This window comes from Herpailurus yagouaroundi, unplaced genomic scaffold (assembly GCF_014898765.1).
Source record: "Herpailurus yagouaroundi ecotype Mexico unplaced genomic scaffold, PumYag 181, whole genome shotgun sequence".
Classification (NCBI taxonomy): Eukaryota; Metazoa; Chordata; class Mammalia; order Carnivora; family Felidae; genus Herpailurus; species Herpailurus yagouaroundi.
Window position 1 is genome coordinate 290712 of NW_024412412.1, and position 25919 is coordinate 316630.

The following is a 25919-nucleotide window of genomic DNA, read 5'->3' on the forward strand; positions in this document are numbered from 1 at the left end:
CTGGTGACCTCTGAGGACAGGGCTGGGCCCCCAGGGCTGGTGACCTCAGAGGACAGGGCTGGGCCCCCAGGGCTGATGACCTACGAGGACAGGGCTGGGCCCCCAGGGCTGGTGACCTACAAGGACAGGGCTGGGCCCACAGGGCTGGTGACCTACGAGGACAGGGCTGGGCCCCCAGGGCTGGTGACCTCTGAGGACCAGCTGGGACCCCAGAGCTGGTCACCTTGGAGGATGGGTGGACCCCCAGGGCTGGTGACGTCTGAGGATAGGGCTGGGCCCCCAGGGCTGGTGACCTCTGAGGATGGGCTGGGCCCCCAGGGCTGGTGACCTCAGAGGGCAGGCCTGGGCCCCCAGGGCTGGTGACCTCTGAGGACAGGGCTGGGCCCCCAGGGCTCGTGACCTCTGAGAATGGGCTGGGCCCCAGGGCTGGTGACCTCTGAGGACAGGGCTGGGCCCCCAGGGCTGGTGACCTCTGAGGACAGGGCTGGGCCCCCAGGGCTGGTGATCTACGAGGACAGGGCTGGGCCCCCAGGGCTGGTGACCTACGAGGATAGGGCGAATTTTGGCACGGCTTGCTTTCCCCCGAAAACGATCGGCCACCTTCATGTTACATTTCCTGGACTCAGCCCCGTGTCCCCTTCCCAGTATTCTGCACAGGACCCACACCCGTGCCGGGAGCCTTGACACCACGCGTGGCACTGGCTTCCTCTGAGACAGAGCAGTGGCCCGTGTTACCGCGAGGCCCCACCTGCCCCCTTCCCGCCGGCTGGCTCAACCACCACCCCTCTTGTGCCAGAGGCCCGACTAGGTGCAAAGACTGGGGGCAAACAGCAGACAGATGGCCCCCGCTTGCCCGTGGAGAGGTAGGCGCTGACCTCAGGAGAAGTCCGTGTCAGCACCTCCTTCGCGGGACCCGTGTGCTCCCTGAGCTGCGACTCTTCCCGCAGCAGACTGCTCCCTGCCGGTGCCTGCACCAAAGGCCTCCCGGGATCTCGGGGCATTTTCTCGTCCCTGATTCCCTGCGTCGTCCGCTGCGTGACCTCGGTGGCACATGGGCGCTCGGGCATGTGGACGCAGGAAGCAGTGGAAAATCCGAATATTTCAAACACTGGCTCGTGGTGTCTCTTACTGTAGCTCTGCCTCCAATTATGACTCAAGTCAAGCTTGGTTTACCCTGGGGAAGTGTCGCCTTGTGCTGCTTTGAATTGTACGTGACCTGTGGACTGCGCCTCTGGACGCCAGACTGCATGCCGGTGACTGGGCACAGGGCCGTCCTCGTTTTCAAGTGTCCCCACTGCCTCCTACACGAGGTGACTCCCATACAGAGTCTAATGCAGAGATGTTCATCATTTAATTAAAGCAGGAGTTAGTCTAGCTCTTTCTCAAATGTTTGGTAGTAGCTAGTCCAGAGTGACATCCATGCTCACTTTCGTAACTCATTTACCTTTTTTTTTTTTTAATTTTTTTTTTCTTTTCAACGTTTTTATTTATTTTTGGGACAGAGAGAGACAGAGCATGAACGGGGGAGGGGCAGAGAGAGAGGGAGACACAGAATCGGAAACAGGCTCCAGGCTCCGAGCCATCAGCCCAGAGCCCGATGCGGGACTCGAACCCACGGACCGCGAGATCGTGACCTGGCTGAAGTCGGACGCTTAACCGACTGCGCCACCCAGGCGCCCCATCATTTACCTTTTAACAGATGCTTAATTAAGACTTTCACGAACCATTATGAGACCTAACGGGGAGAAGTCTGTGTTCACTTGAATTAGTTTTACTAAATTACAGGCTAGAAGGACTTTGAGCAAAATCGATATTGCATTCAAAGCTGTAATTAAAAGGAGAAAAATTAGAATTTTTTCCCTATCACAGCAACCTTATATATTCAGAGCAATCCTCCACAGGTTGAAAAAGATCATCAGGAGTGACGAGAAAGTGCCAGCAAAATCTTCAGGTCTCACGAAGACTAAAATTGGGAAATTTGCCTAAATTGACATTTAATGAGGGGCGCCTGGGTGGCGCAGTCGGTTAAGCGTCCGACTTCGGCTCAGGTCACGATCTCGCGGTCCGTGAGTTCGAGCCCCGCGTCGGGCTCTGTGCTGACAGCTCAGAGCCTGGAGCCTGTTTCCGATTCTGTGTCTCCCTCTCTCTGACCCTCCCCCGTTCATGCTCTATCTCTCTCTGTCTCAAAAATGAATAAACATTAAAAAAAAATTTTTAATTGACATTTAATGAAACACGGAACCCAGCTTGGTTTTGCATAGTGCTTTCTGTTCCAAGGATGCCTGGTCCCAGTAGGTACATTTCCCACCGCTGGCTCTGTCCCTGAGCCCCATCCCCCCACTGCCGTGACCCCACTCCTCCTCGAGGGGCCACTCCGCCAGGAAACACGGGGCCCCGGGCCTTCCCGTCACAACGTCCACGCCGCCTGCCTGGGAGAGAAACAGTGAGGAAGGAGAGCTCGGTGCCTCAGGCTACTTACCGGCAGCAACGTGGGCAGGAAGTTAATCCGGCCTCTGCCTCCTACTCGCTGGCCGCGTGAGGGCTCCCGGAGGTGTGGTCTGGCTTCCTGAGGACACAAGGCGCTTGTCTCCCTTAGTCCTGCCGCTGTCACCTGGTCCTGGGTGAGGAACCGGAGGCACAACACCCCAGCAGCCCCGCTGGCACACTGGCCACTTGCTGCTGGTCTCGGAGGGTGTCTGTTCCCCAGCTGACCACGTGGGGGTGGGGATTGCCCTAGCTCTTCTGGGTCACACATGTTCCAGCTAAGAAGGGCCTTGAGGATGCCGCCACACCCACCCGGACAGCCCCTAGCGGTGACGCACAGGCCACCGGATGGGCGGCCACCGCCTGAGGGCTGAGCTCCACAGTCGCAGGGAAGCCCAGTCCCGTGGGCGCCCAGGGCTCTGGCTCACGTGCCCTGACCTTGAGCCCATGCCAGGTTTGGACACAGAGCACCTGCAGGAGGACCGGGGAAACCGTTCAGGCTGATCCGTCAGAAGACCAAGCGGAACAACGCGCATCTCACCGAGGACCCTTGTGGACATAAACGAGTGGCCGTTACATCACGACCTCACATCTCGCAACCGGCAGAAAGCACGCCTGTGCCGTTAGCTGACCCTCGTCTCCCCGAAACCACTGGCCCACTGTTGAGAAAGCCTTCGACCCGCCTCCTGAAAAAAGAGCATAAACAGGATTTGTTCCAGCATTTTCAGTGCGAAAAATGCCATCATCATTTATCGAACCCTGAGAACTGTAACACTTTCCCTGGAACATTAAATACCTTAACAATTAGCTGAAAGAGGCATTTTCCTTGCTGTGCGTCCCTAACCGCAGCCTGGGTGTCTCCGCACATCGGTCACCACAGGACACTCGGGAGGGGTCACACGGGTCACACGTATTCCCTCGTCAGCTTCCAGTGTTTTACGAGGATTTTAAAAAGCTCTGATGGGCTCTTTATAAACGCTTTTCAGGTTGTCAACAATAATTTACGTTGCCAGTCACATGACACCGTGCTCTCTGCGACGTCTCCTGACAGAGGGCGGTGTTCCTCCTCTGTTCCTTTCGGGGGTGAATGTGTCATCTTTGCTGCGGCCTCAGGGACACAGCGGGCCACCGCCCGTGAAAACACAGGGTGAGCTCCCGTGGCGCAGCCTGGATGGATGCGGACACACAGCCCTGGGGAGCTGCTTCGTGATGAGGTCGAAGAGGCGGACGGAGATAAGAAAGAACGTGGCTCAGCCAGCTGGGACGTGGCCAGGGCAGCGGCCCCTGTGTCTGCCCAACCAGTTTGGGAGAGACTGAGCACTGAGCACTGCCCACCCGCCGGCACTTTGGGCGTGTCTGGGCCGTGCCAACCCACGAAGCAAACCTCAGGAATTAGCACCGCCAGTAAGGTTTTCAGTTTAGGGTGGAAATCAGGGCCCCGAAAGGCCAGCTGGGTTTTCCTCTGTGTCAGGCTCATCACGGACAGCGTGACGTTGGGCCCGATTCCAGCTTGAACTCAGGTAAGTGCTGTGCAGCTAAACCACGGGAGCCCCTAAAAGCTGACTTCCATTTGTCAGTAGTTATGCAGGCATGGGTTGTCCACACTGGGTCTCACCGGGTACACGAATGACATTGACCCCCAACAGCCACACGAGCATTTCAACCTCCCCTCGAGGGGAGAGGCTGGCCTTGCCGAGGCGAACAACCAACAATGAACAGAACTGACCCGTCAGGGTGGCGCCGATGGCCGGGAGTCATGCACCCCGGGGTCCCGTGTCCTCACCTCGGAGAACGTCTGCTTCCTCCCCACCCTCCCCACCCTCCCGTCTCCATCTCTGAACTGACAACACCTAAAACACAGTTTTGTGTGCTGTTTGCCACTGTCCTTATCGCACGGAAACGGAATCCTCTCTGATTCCTTGGAAATGCAGTGTGTTGGCTAGTTTTATGTGTGCATGTGACCGGACCACTGTGCTTAGATATTTAATCGGACGTTACCCTGGCAGTTTCTGTGAGGTGGTTTTGGGATGACATCAACACTTAAATCAGTGGACTTCCAGAAAGCAGAGTGCCCCCCCTACTGTGGTGGGCCTCATCCAATCAGTTGAAGGCTTGGCTAGAACAAAAAGGCCATCCTCTGCCTGAGCAAAAGACACTCCTCCAGGGTGTGGCATTCAGACTTGGACTGGAACACGGGCTGTCCTGGGTCTCTAATCTGCCCACATGCCCTCAGACTTTGGACTTGCTGGGCCAACCACGTGAGGCACTTCCTTATGCTAAATATTTTTTTATATATCTCTTATCGTTCTGTTTCTCTGGAGAACCATAACGCAGGCAGTCAGGTTGAATATACCACAGTTTTATCAAGTAAGAACCCAACTCAAGTTACTCTGATTACATGAATCCTCAACTGAGATTTTCTTTGGGTGAGTGGTGCAAAGAAAATTCCAGCCCCTCACAGTGTCCCCTGTCAGTGCACTAGACTAGCAGGACTCATGAAGGTCACCAGACGTTACCTGCAGATCTGTTTATACTTCTGCGTGGATGTTCGCTGGGCCACCCTGTGAGTGTCCTCCACTCCACTGTCACGTGGAGTCCCGGTGCGTCTGCATAGGTCCTCAGGAAGCGGACGCCAGGAAGGGACCAGAGGCGTGTGTGACGGATGGAGAGTGTGTTAGTTTGCTCAGGCCGCTGTGACGAAATGCCATGAACCGGAGGCCCACACAATAGAAAGCATGATCTGTCTCAGAGTTCTGGAGGCTGGGAGTCCAGGATCAAGGTGCCAGGGGGTGTGGCTCCTTTGGGAGCTGTGAGGAAGAATGTTCGACTTCTCTTCCAGTGGCTAGGAATCTTTGCGTGGCTTTGTAGATGCATCACCCCATCGTCTGCCTCTGTCTCACGTGGTTTTCTCCCCATGTGCATGTCGGCGTCCATATTTTCCCTTCTTATAAGGGCACAGTCACACTGGGCTGGGGACCCACCTTCCTCTAGTACAGCCTCACCACAGCTTAACAGATCACATATGCAATGACCCTATTTCCAAATGTCACCTTCTGAGGCCTGGACATCAGGACTTCAGCACAACTCAACCCTAACGTGGGGCAAAAGAACAGGGGGTGAGCAGAGGGAGCTTCAGATCACGTAGGTCTAACAGCCACGACCGGAGACTGAGGAGGAGGAAGGGCAGGAAGAACAGGAGACAGCACCACAGGGTGGGGAGAGGTCTCCTGTCACGCTAGGCTGTCAGGGGAGCAGCCCAGGTGGGTGGCCATGGTGTGAAGACGGCAAGGGAAGTATGGTCCACCTCGCTTGTGAATGTGAAGATTTGACTAACCGAATCCGTGACCACAAGGAGACTGGGCACCGTGAACAAGTGAGGGTCAGTGCAAGGGTTCACGAACAAGGAAAATCTATCCATAAATCAGCCACATGTTCCAGTAACTGCTGGCGAACAACAAACGAAGACCATGGCACCACTCAGGATTTTTTATGGGTCGGAAATTGGGGGAGACTGGGCAGTTCAGTAAGGATGCACCGAGCACAGCTAACGGACATCTGAGATGCCGGAGGGGTCTTACGATGTCCTCACAGAGGAGGGATATGCATCCAGAACCTTCAGCGAATTCCCACCAGGCTTCGAGGACAACGGAATCCCTACAGAACCCTAGGAAACGGAGGGACGGGCTGATCCCGCAGGGGCGGTCCCCGAGGAAGCGTGCGAGGATACTTGCTCGAGTCACAGAGGGGACGAGACACCCATCTGAAGGGGGAGCCGGCAAGGAGTGTGTGCGCCAGGTGGGGGCGCCCATGGGGTGGGCGTCCTGGAGCGAGTGAGGCAGGGGGTGGCGGGGATGGGGTGGCCCTGCTCTGTACAGACCCAGATGCACCTGCACGTGGCCTCACGCACCTTGGGTGTGCTGTGCTGTGTCGGGCGAGCCCACGTGGGGAGTGGGCTGGTGAGGATGGGCATGGCCGCCTGCTTCCTCAAGCCCACTTTCCAGGGAGATGTGGCCGGGCCCCAGGGTTGGTGAGACCGCCTCCTTCTTTCCGTTCCGGCCATCCTGCCACCACCTGACCCAGCCTCTGCAGGTTGAGGCTGGTGTGTGTGGCCACGTCAGGTTGCTCCAGGGAGGCACGGAATGTGGCGACCGTGGTCTTTTCGTGAGGCCCGGGAGTGACGCCCCTCACTGTCCCCAGGAGCCTCGCCTCGCCGTCAGAACACAGCTACGCGGCCTGCCCAGCGGGTCAGAGCAAACCCGTTACTGACCGGGGAAGGGAGATGGGGGTGTGGGGCCCACGGAATGGGCCGTCAGCTCAGACTGTGGAATACCGGACGGCGGCTGCAATCCACGGTTAGATGCGCAAAGAGCGAGACGTCTCAGTCTTAGAAACAGGGCGTGAACAGAAACGAGCACGCCACCACGGTCTCCCCATGTGACAGCGTCCCTCGGCCGAGGACCAGCCCCCTGTATGCATACACCACCGCACATTTACCGAGTGTGCACGTTCAGGTACGCGCAGCGGGGCCCTGCCCGGAGCAGAGCGGGACACGTCCTCCCCGCAGCTGAGGGCGCAGAGGGGTCTCCCTGTCCCCCCTGGTCTGACCTGGCGCCGGGTGGCCGTGGCCCTTGGTCTGGGTTCACGTGGAACGGAGCAGAGCGAGCAGGAACAGCCTGGCCTCCCCGTGCCCGATGCCTGCGAGGTCTGCCGCGTCCCAGTGGACCTGCTCCAGTGAGTCTGTCCTGGAAATCTGCACACGGCTGCACGTGATGTAAAGCTCAGCAGAAAGATTTAGGGACCCCTGCATTTCCGCGCTAAGCGCATCACTTGGAAAGCACTGGCCCGAGTCTCCGCACACGTGCACAAGCACTGGCCGCATGTGACTGACCCCATGAGTGAGGACAAAGGGGGTTTGAACTCTCCAGAGCGCTTTGCTGCTGTCTCCCAAGGTTTGGGGAGATCGGAAGACGGAGCGTCCTTCGGGCACCGAGGTGTTTTGCTACCACAACGTGCACAGTGAGCGGAGCTTACAGAGAAAATAGCACAACTCAAAGTGGCTTTGTGTTCGGTGAGGAAGCCGCCTTCTTGGCTGGGAACGAGCTCCTCCCGTCTGTGCTCTGCCCCCTCGAGGTCGAGCACAGAGAGCGCCCACAGGGGCGCCCTGCCTGTCTGTGGAACGTTGTCAGTCCCCCGGGTGAGAGCTGAGCCCTGTGGCAGCCATGCACCCGAGAAGCTCAGGTCAGCCCATTTGTGGCACCGGGAGCCAGCTCCAGATCGCCAGACAGTCCTTCCATGGGAAGGCGGACCCAGACCCGCCAGCTCCCGGCCTGGGAGACGGGCCTGGGGCATCACCCACCTGGAGCGTGTGGACTGGCCAACCCTGGGCTGCAAGGGGCCCTTCTGGGGGTGCAGGGTGTGTAGAAGGCCCAGCTAACAGCAGACACACGGGGATCGAGAGCTGACGCGACACGCTGGGGTCTCTCCAGGTGCCCCAGGGGTCAGGGCGAGGTCCGAAGAGGAGGTGAGACTTGGCCACACGCTCACGGGAGTGTGTGGCACGGGCGGTGGGCCTGGGGGACATCCGCCTGTCCTGACAGCCTTGTTCAGAGCAGTGTGGGTACCGGGGCCCAGGCAGACTCTGACGGCACAGAGGGCACATTCTCGTCTGCAGGGAGCACGTAGAGCACAGTTGTGCGGGTTGTGAGTCTGCGGACAAGCAGGTGTGGGTGGGCAGAGTCCGCGGACAAGTAGGTGCAGGCGGGCATTCCGGCTGTGTCGTTGGGGCGTCTGGGGCCAAGGCGGGGAATCAGGAGGGGACTTCACGGGGATTCCGGCGGTGGTGCCAGTGGCTTCCACCACGTCTCCCCAACGGGATGGTGACAAGCAGTGCTGTGCACTGAGTGTCCCCCAGACTCACAGGGCAGGGCCCCAGCCCCCGTGGGACTGTGTGGACACAGGGCCTGGAGGAGGAGACGGAGGCTGAGTGCGGTCCTGGGTGGGCGCGCTCACAGGAAGATCGGTGATCTCCAGAAAACACACGACTTGGGAGCCACTTACCACGTTTTCTTTTCAATGGCTAGATTCGATACGAAACCGATGTACTTTTTAAAATTTTATGAGAGAGGGGTGCCTGGGTGGCTCAGTTGGTTGAGCGTCTGACTTCGGCTCAGGTCATGATCTCATGGTTCGTGGGTTTCAAACCCGTGTCGGGCTCTGTGCTGACAGCTCAGAGCCTGGAGCCTGCTTCAGATCCTGTGTCTCCCTCTCTCTCTGCCCCTCCCCTGTTCATGCTCTGTCTCTGTCCCAAGAATACATAAACATTAAAAATAAAATAAAAGTTTATGAGAGAGAGATATTGTGCGTGGGGGAGAGGCGGAGAGAGAGGGAGAGAGAGAACCCCAAGCAGACCCCACACTGCCAGCACAGAGCCCCATGATGGGCTCAAACTCACAAACCATGAGATCAGGACCTGAGCCGAAACCAAGAGTCGGACGCTGAACCAACTGAGCCACCAGGAGCCCCTGAGACTGACAATTACGTTGAGCGAGACACCGCAAGTCAATGTGGGTTATTTTGGGCTTAAATTCATGCTCTGGTTCAGTGCAGGTTGTCAGTCTAGGGGCAGGAAGAAAACTGACATTCTATTTTTTTTTTTTTTTATTCAGCACCTTCTATGTACCAGGAACTGTGCCAGGTTTTATAGGGGTGAAGGTACCCCAAACCTACCTGATGTTATGAACCACACGGGCGGTGGCGGCAGGGGGAGTCTGTGAGGAAGAAGGATTTTGAAAAAGACTGATTCTGATTCTGAACCCATCCCTGGAGAAACAGCTGATCCCTGCTCTGGGGACAGGAAGTGTGAGGCTCTCCCCCCCACCCCCCATCTGCTGCTGGAGACAGCAGTGGTAACTCGAAAACACAGCACAGTGGGAGGACACGGGCAGCTTCGGGGGGCTCCCGCTGGCCCCAGGAAAATCTGCGAGTCCCTAACTGGCCAGAGAGACAGACACACACACACCTAGCTGTCCCCGTGGAGTCTCCACCCGGAAGCTGGCTCCTACCGGGTAGGGGATATATGGAACTCTCCCCTGCCTTCGTAGGGGAGCCGTGGTCATCTGAGGGTGACGGGAAAGGCCTTTCTCGCAGCCGGCTCAGGAAAGCGCCACAGACAACGTGAGCAATTCGGGGAGGCTTAGGGAACAGAATGACCGCAGGTGAGCAGTGTCACCCAGTTTACCTGATGACCGCAGAGACAGAAGCCCCAGGGAGTACAGGGTCGGAAGGGAGCAGACAGCGGCCTGGCGGAGGACGCAGGCCACCCTGGGAAGAACTGACCCGTCTCTCCAGAGCAGATGCCGAGGGAAGGTCCTGGGGCACGGCGTCTCTGGGAGGCCAAGGGGCGCGTTGTGGACGGAGCAGGGGTGGGGGTGACCGCGGTGGCCTGCTGCCTGCCTGCTGGCCCACAGGGCCAGAGCGTGGCAGGCGGTTTATGCAGTCATTCGGAGATCAGGGGATTATCGTTAATTCTCTTAGGGATAGATGAGGGTGTGGTGTTTATTCCCCGAGGACGCCTGGGTCCGGGGAATTCAAGTGGCCTCGTCCGACCAGGGCCACGAGGCTCAGATGAAACAGAACTGATTCATAAGAACGTGTGGCCAACAAACAAATGCGGGAAGGACGTGAATGGCTACTTCTCGCGGGGGAGGCACGCAGATGTGGGCTTTGCTCCAGAAAGGGACTTGACCCTGAGGCCGCCCCTTCTGCCCGCGCTTCCAGGGCAAGGAACGCGGTCGATGCTTCTGGTTTGTAACCAGCTAAGATGAGGAAACGACACCGACACCGTGGCGAACGAGGACGCCTCTCCTCCAGGAGGCTGCCCTCGGCTGTGACCTTCCCAGGAGACAGAATGTTTCTGTCTTTTGCCCACAGTCCTCCGAGGGTCTCCACTCACCACCCGCTCCGCCGTGTTTCCTCCCTCAAGCCCTGGCCCGCTCTTCCCGAGTGTCCTGCCAGGCCACTGGCACCCTGAACCACAGCTGGACGGCCCTGGAAGGAGCCGGAAGCCACAACACCCACCCCAGCACAGGCCATTTGGCTGAGAAGACACACGAGACACAGCTGCTCCCTGCTCCACCCGTGGGTCTAGAACAAGGACAGAAATGCCATGGGTAAAGGCTCCCCTCTCCCGGGCCAGGAAGAGGAGGGGTCGTGCTAGACCCTTGCCCGCCCTTGTGGGCACCGTGACCTCCTTGGTTCCCCAACCTCTACCCACCAGGTTTGCTGCCCTAAAAGCCTAAGTCCCTCCCTCTGGGTCACCACCCCGCTGCCAATGTTCTGTTCTTCGTGGTGCTGGTGAGGCCGGTCCCAATGCCAGGAGCCTCTCCTGCGATGGGGGGCCCTCCACTGCTAGCAGACTCCGGGGTTTCCACGTGCCTCGGTGTGGGCGCACGTGCACCTGCAGGGCCCCGCCTGGAACCCGGGGGGAGGCGGGGAGAGAACCCGGACGGGAGGGAAGAGAACCCGGTGGTGGGGGGAGACGCACGTGCCGCGGTGTGGCCGCAGGTGAACTTCAGGGCCCCCCCTGGAACCCGGGGTGGGGGAGAAGCTTTTTCCCCTTGCTCCACCCTCCACACGGGCATCCTAAGGGTGTTCCTGTGGGGTGTTGGGAAGTGTGAGCAGGTGATACCGAGTCTGTCCCACAGGAGCCTCAGCCCGGTCCAGGCTCCAACTGTGCTCACGGCACTGGTGCGGCCGCTCAGCCCGCAGACGGCCCGCCCTGCGCAGCCTGGCTCACAAGCCACGTCCTCCGCGGCTGGGCCGTGGTGTCTCCGTGATGCCCCCGTGAGGCCCTTCCTGGGCACCTGCTATCAGGAGACTGGCAGAGTAAGGCGCGGGGGAGCTTGAGACACACAGGCCAACGTCAGCAAGCTTGGGGTGGGGGGAAGTAATCCCGCCCGCCCCGCCCCGCGGCTCGGCTGCAGAGGGTCCGCCTAGTGGGGGATCCTCGGGAACGTCCCCTGTCTCCCGTCTCCTTCTGTTCCTGACATGTGCCTCCCTGAACCCCTTTCTCAATGTCGGTTAATAATTTTATGCATAAATGTTGCATTTTTCCTAATGGAAAATGGCACGTGCGTAGATAAATGCATCTTACTATCGGGAAGAGAGAGGATACAATGGTAAAATCATGAGTGAGTGTCTGAAGGAGCTTTTTAGTACAAAAGTAAACGATTTTCCAGCTCCACCAAGTTGGGCACCTTCTCTTCAGTGAGAAACGCCTATTGGCCACACTCCCAACAGAAGCTTCGTCAACGGGCGGAAACCAGGAGCCACGCTCTCACCGTGTCCTCGGAAGTGTCTCCGCAGAGCCTGGGTCCGCAGCGGGACTCAGCGGCCGCCCCAGTCCGAGGCACAGGTGTGGGCGTCTTGGGCACAGCGGTGGTGCTGGGCTCCGCCCCTCGTCTAGGCCTGGCACCTGCTGTCGTCCACAGACGGCGTGCCTTCCCGAAGTCTCCTCTACCCTGTGTGCAGACAGCGAGAGCAACAGGCTGTCGGTGAAGCAGACACAGGAAACAGTCACTAGGCCCGTGCAGAGCTTTGTGTGTGTGTATTAGCACGTCCAGGGTTCTCTCGGAGTTGCTGACATTTAAAAAACCTGATATGCATTTCATTAGTTTTCTTTTGCCTTCTCTCAGAGACTTCCAAGTCTCAGAAAAGCAGATTTCGCGTCTCAAACTGCGAGTGCGCTTGTAAATCACACGCCCACCACGGTGGGTAGCTTGCTCTTTTGTGCTTCGGTTGGTTGTGTGCTTGTTCGGTTGGTTGGTTCGCGTGTGGTTGGCTGGACGGCTGGTTGCTGTTCTTTTGTTTCCTGGACTCCAGTTGCTGAATTAATCACGCTGCTCACTCCTTCCCATGTGACCACACTCAGTCTGTACACGGCCTTTTCTCTTGCTCATTGTCTTTCGTACCAATAGACTAGGATTTGATTTTCCAGATCTGCCCAAGGGCTTTGCTTCCTCTCCCTTCTCCTCATCATCGTGAGTTGCGAGTTTATGCCTCTAAAGAAGCCCCCTTACGGGGCAGTCACTGAGCCCAAGGGCCTTGGTGGCAATTCCCGAGCAGGAGGGTCAGGGAGAGACGCGAAGGTGGAGGCTGGTCTCTGTGTGTAGAGCACTGCAAGAGCTGCTGACCCGGAATGCCAGGTGAGAGGAACCTCTTGAGGCTCGAGGTAGGCCGCGGTGCGCCCCCCACCCTGGGGCTCCTCCCCTCCCCGGGGCCGCCCCCACCCTGGGATCGGAGTGCCAGGGAGCGTCTCCCCCACCAGAACCTAGAGGGCCACCACCCACTGCCCTTAAGGAAGGCAGGAGCGCCCCAGGGCTGGTGGGAAGGCAGCTGATGCGGGAGGTTCCGAGTGAGGGGAGGGGCCTGGGGGCGGGGGGGGGGGGGGGGGGGGGGCTCTGAACCCGGCCTTCCCAGCAGGGCAACCAGCCGGTGAGGCCCAGCTTGTTTCAGACGACAAGCTGTGTGGCGGAGCGCTTTCCATGTGGCCCTCCGTAAGTGAACCCCTTTCCCTCCCAGCTTCTGGTCTGAACACGCTCCCCCTCCCGCAGAGAAGCTGCAAGAACAGACCGCGTGCCTCTCACCTAGACTCCCCCACCACACATGCCTTCCCTCTTCCCGAACCATATGGAAAACCAGACACTGCCGGAGAGCGAGGACACCCCCGCCGTCCCTGGGGAAGGTTTCGTGGACTCGCTGGGACCTCGCGTGGGGCCCACTCCTTCCCCCCCAACAGCGCCCCCTCGTGGGAGCCCCCAGCGACTGGCTGCAGTCCATCTGGGGAAGGGTCGGCTCTGCCCAGCAGGGGGCCGGCCTCCCACCTCCCCACTGGCGGTTACTGTGGGACTCGGGGTGGCCTTCCAGGGGCCACGTGACCCCCCTCCTCCCCAAACTCCGACTGTTTGATCCACTAAGGTCATTGCTGTCTTGGGTGCTTACCTGATTCCCAGTTTGGCTTCTGTGTTACTCTGGTGAGTCCTTTGCAATGTCTGAGCCCTTACGTGCTTCCTGGAACAAGAAACTCCGACCCCCGGGTACCTCTGCTCGGGGCCTGGAATCAGCCCTTCTCCAAGGAGTCTAGGGGAGTTGGCGCAGATGTGTAGACGGCAGTGGCTCCTGAACGTAGGCCTGAGAGTTCGTGAGGAACACGGTGGGCTGTGCTGTGTGCATGTGTGGACGCCGTCAGTACTCACCACGCTAGAAATTGCAACGGAGATACAAAGTATATGTTTGTTAATTTAAAAGAATAAAAAACCCATCATATGTTAACACAAATAACACATTTTAATGACAAGTAACTTTCATTTTCAAAAGCAAGCTCTTTGGCAAATTTACTATAGAGCGGGAAAAGGGAGGAGTATGTTAGTAGCCTTTCTGAATCATTATGGATAATTTTAGGCAACAGCAAAACCCGGTAAGTTGCAGATTCTTACAAGTCAGTTGCAAAGTGGAATAGGAAACCATGTCAATAACAATGATGGATACAGGTTTTCCAAAATTCAAGCTTCCAGGTGAAAATGTGAAGTTTATCACTAGCAACAGACGCTGTCCGTGTGCATTGCATATTACACATTATCACACGTAATTATGTATCACAGTCCATAACATGTACGTGTGTGTGGAGATGTAGCTAAAACGGTTGTTGGAGGTGTAAATTCAGGATGAACTCCTGGAAGAGTAGAGGCCAGGCCAGATAGTAAACGAGGGGCTGTTTGCTGGGTATTTCTGGATTATCTTGGGGGCTGTGCTGTGTGATTCCAAAGGCTCGTCATCAAAGCTTTGTTGTGTGAAGCTCTTTGATTTCTTTCCAGTCTGGTCTGTGAAGTTGCAATCAGGTTCGAGCAAACTGCTCCTTCTGTGTATTTTCCCCTCCCGGACAACCAACAGAAAAACTGGTACAATTATATTTTTCATAGTTTCCTTTCCACCTGCACTGAAGACATTCAGGTGACCTTCTGTGGAAGGACTCCCAGTCAGGACAAAAATAGGAAACAGAGGCCAGCCCGTTGCCAGGCCGCATGCACCACCTGCCCCCAGCGCACGAATGTTTGCACAAAGTCCTGCTCTCAGGGGCACATTTGCGTGGACAGTCAAGCATCCCCTGTGTCCATTTTAGACCTCCCATGGGTCTCTGAGCCTCTCGCTACATTTTATTTTCTCCATTGAAGAAAACAAGACATGAAATTGTAAAGGTTTAAAGTCCGACCCAAAGCGTTTCTGCGCTTGGGTTAATTTGTCCCACCTGACGATCCTCAGTGGCAGGAAGATGGAAAACCAAAGCCCACGGTCACGCATGGCCACGGGCATCCTGCCTCCAACCCTCAGGGTCTCAGCACCTCCAACGGGTGAGCACACAGTAGGAGCTTACTCAGTGCAGCCTGCCCTGTACAGGCGACAGCACGTGAGTGGGCGGGGCGCTGGGGTCCCGCGGGGATCAGGAGACCGCCCCCCCCCACCGTGCGTGCAGGTACCCAGCACACCGCATGCAGTGGGAAGAGCTGGATGGCCCCCCGCACCTGGGACGGCACCCAGGCCCCGCCCAGCTGGGCCACTGCTCCAGCCATCTCTCGGGCATGAGGTCGCCCTGCTCTTGACGGAAGGATCGGTGTCCCCGGCAGGGTCTGAACACCGCAGGCACCTCCTCACTGCGACAGCTCCACGACGTGGCCCCTGGGAGGTGAGCCTTGCCAGCTCTACGTGCCACCCTCAGCCACGCACCAAGGGCGGGGGCTCCATACTTCACAGGCCAGAGACGTGGCGGCTGCCCCTCGTCCCCTCTGCTGGGAGGCGCCTGCGGCCCCTGCGGAGCTTTCTCCTGGGTCTCTGGGCATTCGGCACCTCGGGCCAGCCCTCTTCTCCAATTGTTCTCCACCCGCTACAGGCTGCCCCCTGTCCCCCAAAGCCCACGCTGAAGGCCCGTCCCAAGTGTGACTGTATTTGCAGGTGGGGTCTTTGAGGAACCAGAGAGTGAGGTCACAGGGTGGGGCCGGGGCCCCTGGGCTGGTGTCCTTGTGCGCAGAGGAGGGACGACAGACCCCCTGTCCCTGAACTCGGGCCTGGACGAGGGCTCACCGCACACCAGCCGCACCTCGGCTGCCAGGGCTGTGAGGAACAGACACCGGCCTCCCTGCCATGGTGTCTTGGCCGGGACAGCAAGAGGCTGAGAGCCCTTCCCCGTGGGGCCCTCTTCCTTCGCCTCTTCCTTAGCTGCTGGCCTCCTCCGCAGGCCCCTCCGCTCTGCTCCTGCACCCCACGGGCCTCCTCACTCCAGCCTGGGCGTCCTCTCCCTCGCCACGCACCCGCGCCCACGCATCCACACTGAGTCAAGTTCAGTGGAATTGTGAGACACAAGCCACATTTTATTAATGGACAGAACATGCCGGAAAGTCCCATTTGTCTTTTGTCAGTTTGCCAAGTGTACGGCAGCCAAATAACAAGACCATTAAAAGCAGCTCTTATGTCACAAGAACTGACGTGGGCTATTTATTCTGTAAAGCCGACCGTCGCAACGGCTGACAGATGACCATCCTTTCCAGGCATCTTATGGGGACTGCGTACAGCATTTCCTCAGTGGCCTCGGCCTGCTGGCCACCCGGGTGAGGCCTGGCGACCCCTCCTCAGACCTCGTGCCCACTGTTTCACCCTCTGTGTGGCACCCACTGTCCCGTATGGCTGATGCCACTCACACAGTTTGCCTAAAATGGACTTTCTGTTACCCAGCAGCACAGACATCATCCTCCTGGTCCAGAAGGTGCTAGAACACTGAGAGCGGCTCCGATGAACGTGTGTTGCACGACCCTTCACGTTCCTCGTGGCTGCTCTGACCTCCTGCGGCCTCCGTCTCTGCTCTGGCTGGTTGTGGACGGTCACACTGCCCAGGACTTAGGCTGACGCACGTGTTCGTATTTATTTGTACACCTGCGTGGAGTCTGCAGCGGGACAATGAAGACGGCGGGGGGGGGGGGGGCGGTGAGCAGGCAGCAGAGACAGGGAGACACGGGGGGACGACCGGGCTGCTGGGGGTGTCTGTCCACATGCACTTGGGTGTCAGCCGGTCTCTGGTGACAGGAAGTCTCTGCTCTCCCTGGTGCAGGGAGGGTGGCTTCCTTCGGGAAACGTCACGGCCTGCCTCCGGGGGGAAGGCGGAGGTAGGGAGCGAGTCCGTCCGTCTGCTGCCTCTCTAGCGCCTTCGGCCCCCGGTGGCTGACATGCCAGAGCCGTGTTTGGGGCGGCGTGTTCTGCATCGGACCCCTTCCGTGCCAAGTATGAACAGTCACTGTGAACCCACGGCTGTCCCCAGTGCTGAAGGGCAAAGGTCGAGGCCCAGGGGCTGGAGGGAAGGAAACCCAGCGAGCCAGCCGCGCAGGAAGGTGGTAACGGTGACAGGGACACGTCCCGGAGGGTGGCATTGCCATGGTGGGGCCAAGGGGGCTTTTGCATAGGGTGTTTGTCCTCTAGGAATGTATTCCCTGAAAAACCCACTAAGGGGAAGAAGAGGGTTTAATATTTGGAGTCCGTGTTGATGATAACATTATTTTCTGGAAATTTGTATTTACACAGCCGAAAGGAAGACAAAATCAGGAGTGTAAGAAAGACATTCATTTGTGGAGGGTTTTAAAAATCTGGGCTGAGGGAACTGGAGTGCTGTTGTGTTTTCCCCAAATACGAGACACCACCTGCCCAGGCTGACTCACTGATCTCAACTTCCCGGGACTAGGTCAGTAAACACTCTTTTCCACCTCCGCTCTGCAGCAGGTTCCGTGACAGGAGCCTCCCTTGGGTTAATCACATAATTTTTACAACAGTCCTTGACATCTGCATGTGCCAACTCATGCGTGTACCCACCAGACACCCGTGTGTGCTGACTCATGTGTGTGTATACACAGGACACCCATGTGTTCTCTGACTTATGTGTGCACGACCCAGGCATCTTGTGTGGCGGTCACTGAGAAGTGGCAGGGTGCCCCATGGGCAGTCGTCAGTACGATAAAGACTTGCCCGCATTTATTGCAGTGTCCTGAAGGTCCCCAATCATCAGTTTTAAATTGGTCAAAAGGGAGAGCATCCTGGGGGGGTTGGGGGTGGGGTGGGGCTGCATCCATCAGGGGAAGTCCTTTGGAGAAAGCTCAGCTCTTCCTAGATTCTTCTGCCAGGGTTGAAGGGGCCACTGCTAGGTTGGGAGGGACTCAGAGGGGTCTGTGGCTGGGACCTGGGGGTCCCCAAGGAGCTGAGAGATGTCCTGGCCAACAGCCAGCAAGGAAACCACGACCTTGGTCCTAAACCACAGGAACAGAGCTCTGCCAACAGTCCAGGTCCGGTGAGACCTGGAGCACATGACCCAGGCAGCCCGGGCCCCTGACCCGCAGACACTGGGAGGGAATAAATGGATGCTGTCTTAAGCCACTGGTTTGTGGTAGTTTGTTGTACAGAAGTAGAACATTAACACACTGGAGAATATGCCTCTTTAAAGTTGCACACGGTATTTGTGTGTGGGGGTGGGTAGGGTGGAAATGTGTGAATACTCCTTATTTTGGAGATGGTCTGATGCTTTCATCAGACTCTCTGAAGAGTGAGTGGCCCACATGAGGAGACCCGTTCCCTGGAGTAAGTGCTGGCCATGGACGAAAAATCCAGAATCAGCTAGGTGGGTGCAGGTGAGCTCAGGACAGCTTTTCTCTGAAAACACTGCAGCACCGGGGCCGTGGGGGGCAAGAAGTGCTCACACGCACACGTCGTGGCCTCCTCTAGGCTCTCGGGCTTCAGGACTGCAGGAAAGCATGGGTGGGCTTCTCTCCCAGGCACCACTGTCTCAATATTAACGAGCTAATAAATATTCCTCCCATTTCCTGAGAGCTTCCTTCTCTTTGCCACGATGGGTAAGGTTCACAGAAAACAAATTACATGGACTCCACGAATACTGTGCACTATCGTAAAAGATAAATGGATCTAATTACTAACCAACTTCAGCCCCATGGGGATAAACAGATTATCGTATTGATGCTGACGCATTAGAGACAGGATTTATTTGCTGTTGTTTTCTGGAAGAGGCACTCTTCCGTTTGGAATTAGAATGAGACGGAGCTGGCTGACCCTGGCCGTCCCACCTGTCACATTCTGTCCCTGCTCCTCTGCATTTCCGAGTGTGGTCAGGAGCACACAGGACGTGAGACCCAGCGAGGTGTGGCAGGAGGTGGGGGACACTTTACAGGGATTGTGTGTGGAGAAGGAAACCAAGTAAAGGGCCCTGTCTGCCAGTTGGAGGGTTTTCCTCTCCATCGGTAGTATGTTAAATGTAAATTGTTCATTATTAAAGGACACGAATTGGATGTTGAGAATTAATAGGAAAATTATGAATTTGTCCATATCTTCATATTGGCAGACACAGTTATTAACTTGCAGGCCTGTGGAGAGGGTTACAACATGGCACACCAGAAAGTCAGGCTTCCTGAGGCCGGCCACGAGGTCCTTGAAGGCAAGCAGCCGACACCCACCTGCCGAGAGGTCCCTTGTCCCTGCAGGAAGGGGCCTGGCCCCTGGGTGTCAGGGGGAGAGGATGCAGTGGGTGGGCGGGACACCCATGCTGGTGACGGAGGGTGGGAGGGGAGGGGAGGGATGCCTACACAGGTGACACTCCTATCCTAGGGTGTGGGGGGTCCACACCAGTGACCCTGGTGGGGTGGGGGACACCCAAGCAGGTGACACTCCTGTCCCAGGGTGTGGGGGGCTGGGGGGGACGCCCACACAGGTGACACTCCTGACCGAGGGTGTGGGGGCCCATGCAGGTGTCCCGGCCTGGTCGGTGGCTCCGCTCACTGACGTTTGTTAAGCTCGGGAACTTAACAGCAGCTACCTGCAAGCCCATGGAGCTCCAGAACTGGCAGCAAATCCTGGCTGTCCCAGTCTGCCTCCAGAAGGTTCTACTTAGTGGAACAGGTGTCTCTGAAGGACATCAGGGATGTGAGGGGAGGGGACCTCTGGAGAATGGGGGCATCCAAACTGGAAGGGAAGGAACAGAAAGAATGATCTCCTTCACAGATGAGATGATCCCACGCGCAGAAAACTTTGAAGAATGTGTGCACACACCGTGATTAGAGCTAATGTATGGATTCCGCAGGATATAAAACCAATATACAAAAACCAGCTGCAAGTCTGTACTAGTGACGAACAATCTGAAAGGGAAATTGAGAAAACAATTGCATTTACAATCGCATCAGAAAGAAAACAACTTGGCAGTAAGCTTAATGGAGAGAAAGACTAGTCCACCGAATACTACAAAACATCAGTAAAGGGAATTTAGGTAGAGAAATAAATGGAAAGATGTCCCATGTTCATGGAATAGAAGATTTAAATAACAGTGTTCAGATGATCATACCACCCCAAGTGATCTCCAGATCCCATGAAATCCCTATAAAAATACCAAAGGTGTTTTTCCTAGAGATAGAAAACCCAGCCGAAAATTCACATGGAATCTCAAGGGGCCCCAAATAGCCCAAACAATCTCGAAAAAGAACAAAGTTGGAGGATTTACACGTCTTAATCTCATACCTTCTACGAAGCTACAGTAATGAAAACAGTGTGGCCCTGGCATAAGGACACGCACAGACCAATGGAGTCGAACAGAGAGCCCAGAATAAACTCTCACATACACAGTCAAGTGATTTTCAACACGGGTGCAAGACCATTTGATGGGGAAAGGACAATCCCTTCAATATATGATCCTGGGAAAACTGAACATCCACACACAAAAGAATGAAATTAGACTCTTACCTCACACCATGTACAGAAATTAACTCAAAAACGGATCAAAGACTTAAATGTAAGAGTTATAAAGAACTACAAAACTCTTGGGAGAAAACATGAGGCAAAAATGATACTCGTCTGGCAGTTATTTCCTGGATACAACACCAGGCGCACCAGCAACAAAAGAAAACATAATTAAGTTAGACTCCATCAAAATGTAAACAATTTGTGCATCAAAGAACAGTAGTAAGAGAGAGAAAAGAAGTCACAGAATGGGAAAGAAACTATAAGATCATTTCTCTGATAAGGGATGAATATCCAGAATATGAAAGGACTCTTATAATCCAATGACAAAGAGACAAATAATCCCATTCACTAACGGACAATGATATCAACTGTATTTCTCCAAAAAAGAGAATGGCCAACAAGGGCATGAGAAGCATTCGACATTAGGGAAATGTGAACCCAAACCACCGCGAGACACTTTGCAGCTGTCCAGATGGCCACTATCAAGGAAACAGGAAGTAACGGTGTCGGTGAGGATGTGGAGACCATGGTGCCTCGGCGAGGGGCTAGTGGATGTGGCACGGTGCAGCCTTGTGGGCGGCAGACTGGTAGTTCCTTGAAAAGTCATGCACGGGGGCGCCTGGGTGGCGCAGTCGGTTAAGTGTCCGACTTCAGCCAGGTCACAATCTCGCCGTCCATGAGTTCGAGCCCCGCGTCGGGCTCTGGGCTGATGGCTCAGAGCCTGGAGCCTGTTTCCGATTCTGTGTCTCCCTCTCTCTCTGCCCCTCCCCCGTTCATGCTCTGTCTCTCTCTGTCCCAAAAATAAATAAAAACGTTGAAAAAAAAATTAAAAAAAAAAAAAAAAAGAAAAGTCATGCACGGAGTGACCGTCAGACCAGGCACTTCTACCCCCGGGAGGCGGGAAGACAAGTGTCCGCACGGTTGTGTGTGTCATGTTCAGGGCGGCATCATTCACAACAGGAACAGGGGAAACATCCCAAATGTCCATCAACAGATGGCGGACCAGCAGAATGCGGTGTATCCATGCAGTGGAGCGTTATCCAGCCTTAAAATAGTGGCTGAGTATCCTACCCTTAAAAATGGCTAGTATGGTGACTTTGTGTCTATTTTACCACAATAAAAAATAGTTTTTCATAGACAGCCAATGATTTCCTAGTATGTGTGTCAGTTGATGGGGGCGCCTGGGTGGCTCAGTCGGTTGAGCGTCCGACTTCGGCCCAGGTCACGATCTTGCAGTTTGTGGGTTCGAGCCGCGCGTCGGGCTCTGTGCTGATGGCTCAGAGCCTGGAGCCTGCTTTGGATTCTGTGTCTCCCTCTCCCTCTGCTCCTTCCCCTCTCACACTTTGTCTCTCAAAAAATAAATAAACATTAAAAAAAAAAAAAAAGTGTGTCAGTTGACAGATGTTTAAAAAACCCAGTAATCCTAAACACAGGTGACTGTCACCAGAACAATAAGAAAGATCAAACAGCAGGATGATGTTCGGGATTTTCTCAAAGTAGAGAAGAGGAAACAAGGAAGAAAATAACAAATTCAACTAGAGCCAAGCTACTGAAACCAGAGCATTTAATGTCTACAAGGTGTTCTTAGAACACAGACTTGCAAATACAAAGCAATTTAAGCTTCATAAAAATAAATAACAACTTCAAACTGTAGTTTATTTAACAGAAAATCCGTTTTCAATTTTTAGCAGAATCAGAAAAACAGGATCACTGTGTAGTAATCTGAGACAAGCCATTTCAGATCAGTGAAAATTTTCCATTTTATCCCAATTTCTCACTTAAAGTCTCAGATCGCATCTTGCCCGCTGTGCACAACACATGAATAAATAACATGGCGGTGAGGTCTTCAACGTTCCCATCGGGCTACGTTCCATTTGGGCTGTGAAGAAAACTTAGGGGATTCCGTCTTTTTGTACGCAGGAATCATGTCTCTGTCGATTTCATGTTTGCCTTTTACAGTTTCTGGCCAAATGTTAGCTCTTCTCAAATAGATGCACCGATTCGATTCACTGTTTCTCAGGAAGGACGTGTGTGATCCAGTAATTAAAGAGGGCCACGAGCACTCTGGCATGGTCTGCAAAGCAAACACAAAACAAAACCAAAAATAACACCAAACAAGAAAGCCCCCGAATAAAAATGGTGACTTATAGTTTTGCAGGCATAAAACCTGCAATGGGCCTAAAACAGCACAACTCTGGCACGAAAACAGTGCTGGCAGGAACATGCCGCACGTGAGTCCTACAGGACACGGCACATCTGGACGTCCGAACTTCATGTGGGTGAGAGACCCGCTGGTCTACAAGCTGTCGCGCCTTCAGAACATTGGGTACGATATCATGTTGACCACCCGGGCTCCAGGAAGACCACAAGGCAGACTGGGACCCAGTGCAGACAGCCGTGTGTCACAGGTGAGGGGCTGCTGGCAGGTCGGAAGCAGGATCCTAAGTGAGGACGCGGGGACACAGGTGCTGAGACGCGGGAGCCGGCCCATACACCTTGGCGCCCAGCCTGCCTCTGGCTCCACGGGCCCGTCTCCCGCCTCAGGGCTGGTCCGTCTTCCAGTGCAGGTTCTTCACAAGTGCCAGGCCTCCTAGGCGCTCTGACACGTCGCAGGCCGCCACGCACAGCGGCCAGCTGACCCTCTCCAAGCAGGCGCTGTCCTAGGGAGCATCCCCCCGCAGGCCAAGTCGGACGCAGCCGGGGCTGCCGGGAGGTGCTGCTTCGAGCAAAGAGAGGCACACGGCCAAGGCCATTCTGAAGGCGCCCTTCTGCCTGGGACGGCGGCCTGACCCCTGCAGCCTCGTCTCCTCGGTGACAATGCTGGCCCCTCAGTCCCTTGCGAGGCATAAAGCAGGGTGCGTGACAGACACACAGTAGTGGTGTGTAACACGTGTGCACGCGTATATGGTGAGATGTGCTTTGTCCGCACACTAAACACGCACACTGAGCTTGCGAGGAGACTGTCCAGGGCCTGGCCACACGAGACATCCCAGCGTCGGGAACAGTAATGACTGAGCTGGCGGGGGAGCTCAGGGAGGACCCTACGCCAGCTTCCAGGACACCGCCACCCACGCCCAGCCCACAGACCACGCACCCACTCCCCACGCTTCCCACGCTACTTCCAGGGAAAAGTCGGGGACAGACATGCCGTGTTTGAAAACAAAGCTTCACCATTTACAACTTCTCTTTTTAAAAATTTTTCTTTTTATATTTTTATTTATTTTTGAGACAGAGAGAGACAGAGCACGAGCAGGGGAGGGGCAGAGAGAGAGGGAGACACAGAATCGGAAGCAGGCTCCAGGCTCTGAGCCATTAGCCCAGAGCCCGATGCGGGGCTTGAACTCACAGACCGTGAGATCATGACCTGAGCCAAAGTCGGATGCTCAACTGACCGAGCCACCCAGGCACCCCACTTCTTTTTTTTCTTAATTTTAATAAAATAGCTTGAAATAGAAACATTTTAAATGCAGGGGTGCCTGGGGGCTCAGTCAGTTAAGCGTCCGACTTTGGCTCAGGTCAAGATCTCACGGTTTGTGAGTTCCAGCCCTGCGTCAGGCTCTGTGCTGACAGTGTGGAGCCTGCTTGGGACTCTCTCTCCCCCTCTGTCTGCCCCTCCCCTGCTCACACTCTCTCCTTCTCAAAAAAAATTAATAATAAATTAAAAACTTAAAAAAAAGAAAAAATTTAAATGTATATCCTACATACACAAAAGGGAATCCATTTTTAAGAAAAGTGCTTCATATGTAAGTTTTAGTTCTGCCAATCACTTAAAGTAAGTACACTTGTAGACAAAACACGTCTGATGGTTTCAGTATAAGAAACCGAGAGAAACATTTCTGCTAAATCCCCAATTACTACCGAAAACTCTCCTGACACGTTTCAGGGCAATGCATAAGAAAGGCCTCTGTGAGAGAAACACACAAAAAAGTAACAAAAACATTTTAAATGTAGTTTATCTTCTTCTTTTTTATTTTGGAGAAAGAGTATAAATGGGAGTGGGGGAAGGGCAGGGGGGGAGAGAGAGAGAGAGAGAGAGAGAGAGAGAGAGAGAGAGAGAGAGGAGAGAGAGAATCCCAAGCAGGCTCCACGTTCAGCATGGAACCTGACTTGGGGCTCGATCCCACGACCCTGGGATCATGACCTGAGCCGAAATCAAGAGTCAGATACTCAACCGACTGAGCCACCCAGGTGCCCCCCAAAATTAAAAAATTTTTAAGTGACTTATGTTTATCTCACAAAAACTTCATATTTAATTTAATAAAACTGGCTTTTCACAATTTGAGAAACAACTTCTGGAAATTTAAATTAGTTAAATGCTCAGTATAGGACAACCAACAATGAATGCGGACCCTGGATTGAGCTCTCCGAGGAAGCTATGGCTGCCCCGTGCCCCGCGAGCCCGGCTCCTCAGCAGAAGGGCCCTGAGGTCTGTCAGCCTCTCCTCCGCTGCGATGCTGCCATCTTGAAACCCCTCCCTTCAGGCTCCCCCTGGCCTCCCCCTGCAGTGGCCCTGGGCGGGGTCTCCAGCCTCCATCCTCTCTGTTCCGTGAAGGGCCTCATCCTAAGTCCCCCAGCTGGGTGTCCAGTCAGCATGTGACCCTGGCTCCCAAGGGTCCCTGTCTCACCCCGAGTGTCACAGCTCATGACCAGCCACCAGGCTCTTCCGGGGGTGCAGGCCCCATGCCTGGTCGGCCGACGATGCTGTGGGTTCCACCTGCACAGCCGACCTGAACCTACCACACCCCCGGACGGCCTCTTTCAGCCAGAGCACAATCAAAGCCCCCGGCCTCCCACTCCGGACACTTCACTCTGGTCTCAACCCGACAGCTGGGGTCTTGCTCATGCCTTGGCTCGACTTTGCACCGGGGCCGGCACCACGGCCAGTCAGGCCTCTCTCCTGCCTGTCCACAGCCACCACCTGCTCCCACCACATGGCACCCGATGCGCTCCATCCCTGCGCATTTGTCCTCGGCTGCAAGAATGTCCCCTCCTGCGGATTTCTTTCTCTGCCGGCTGCGGCCCCAGTGCATACATGACGTGTTTCACGTCCTCATCCCGTCTTCGTCTCCGCACCGAAACACGGTGCCCGAGGGCGGGCTTTCGCCTGCCCAGGTCTCTGAGGCTACGGCAGCTGAGAGCAGAGAGGAGCAGAGAGGGGCAGGGAGGGGCTCCAGCAGCCAGCTCCGCCAGGACCGGGGCTCGGTGACCGAGCCCCTCAACGTGAGAACGAAGGCTCGCGGTCCCATCACTCACCCGACCTCGGAGGCACCTCCCTGCACTCGCCTGTCCTTTCTCCTGATGGGATGTCTGGGCTCCGGGGTGCAGCCCGAGCTTTCGAGCTTTCTGGTGGGACCGCCATCACGGCTACTTTGGCATTCCCGCAAAGAAATCGGCAGGCCCCTTTTCGTTCATGCGTCTGAACACATGTCCAGTGCCTGTTTGGGGTGTGCACGGGAGGGGCGCTCGAGAGACCCCGATTTTCTGGGGTTTGCTATCTGCACGTTCATGTGGCCTAGCGTCCCCACCTCAGCCCATTTCAAGCTACTAACGAGAAGTCACGACCATGGTGTTGGGAACACTTGCGCACAGGTGGCTCCTGCACCCAACAG

General features: G+C 55.7%; 1 protein-coding gene and 2 long non-coding RNA genes across 4 annotated transcripts in view; 1 reads left to right on the forward strand and 2 right to left on the reverse strand.

The window, feature by feature from the left end:
- Positions 1 to 3284, reverse strand: part of LOC121039583 (uncharacterized) — a 12377-nt gene extending 9093 nt beyond the window's left edge. The window contains exon 1 of the long non-coding RNA XR_005794855.1: positions 2480 to 3284. This is a non-coding gene — a long non-coding RNA (uncharacterized LOC121039583). The remainder of the gene's footprint in view (positions 1 to 2479) is intronic.
- A 6548-nt stretch (positions 3285 to 9832) lies between these two features.
- Positions 9833 to 16009, forward strand: LOC121039585 (uncharacterized). The gene is made up of 3 exons (XR_005794856.1): positions 9833 to 12686; positions 12964 to 13037; positions 14355 to 16009. It is a non-coding gene; the product is annotated as an uncharacterized LOC121039585 (long non-coding RNA).
- ERICH1 (glutamate rich 1) overlaps positions 13305 to 25919 on the reverse strand; it is a 58537-nt gene continuing 45922 nt past the window's right edge. The window contains exon 6 of one of the 2 annotated variants that reach the window (XM_040489786.1): positions 13305 to 13740. In XM_040489786.1, the coding sequence (XP_040345720.1) occupies positions 13733 to 13740 (8 nt within the window). In that variant the 3' untranslated portion in view covers positions 13305 to 13732. Of the gene's footprint in view, positions 13741 to 21857; positions 22385 to 25919 lie in introns of those variants that run through there. The other variant, XM_040489785.1, reaches the window with a different exon arrangement.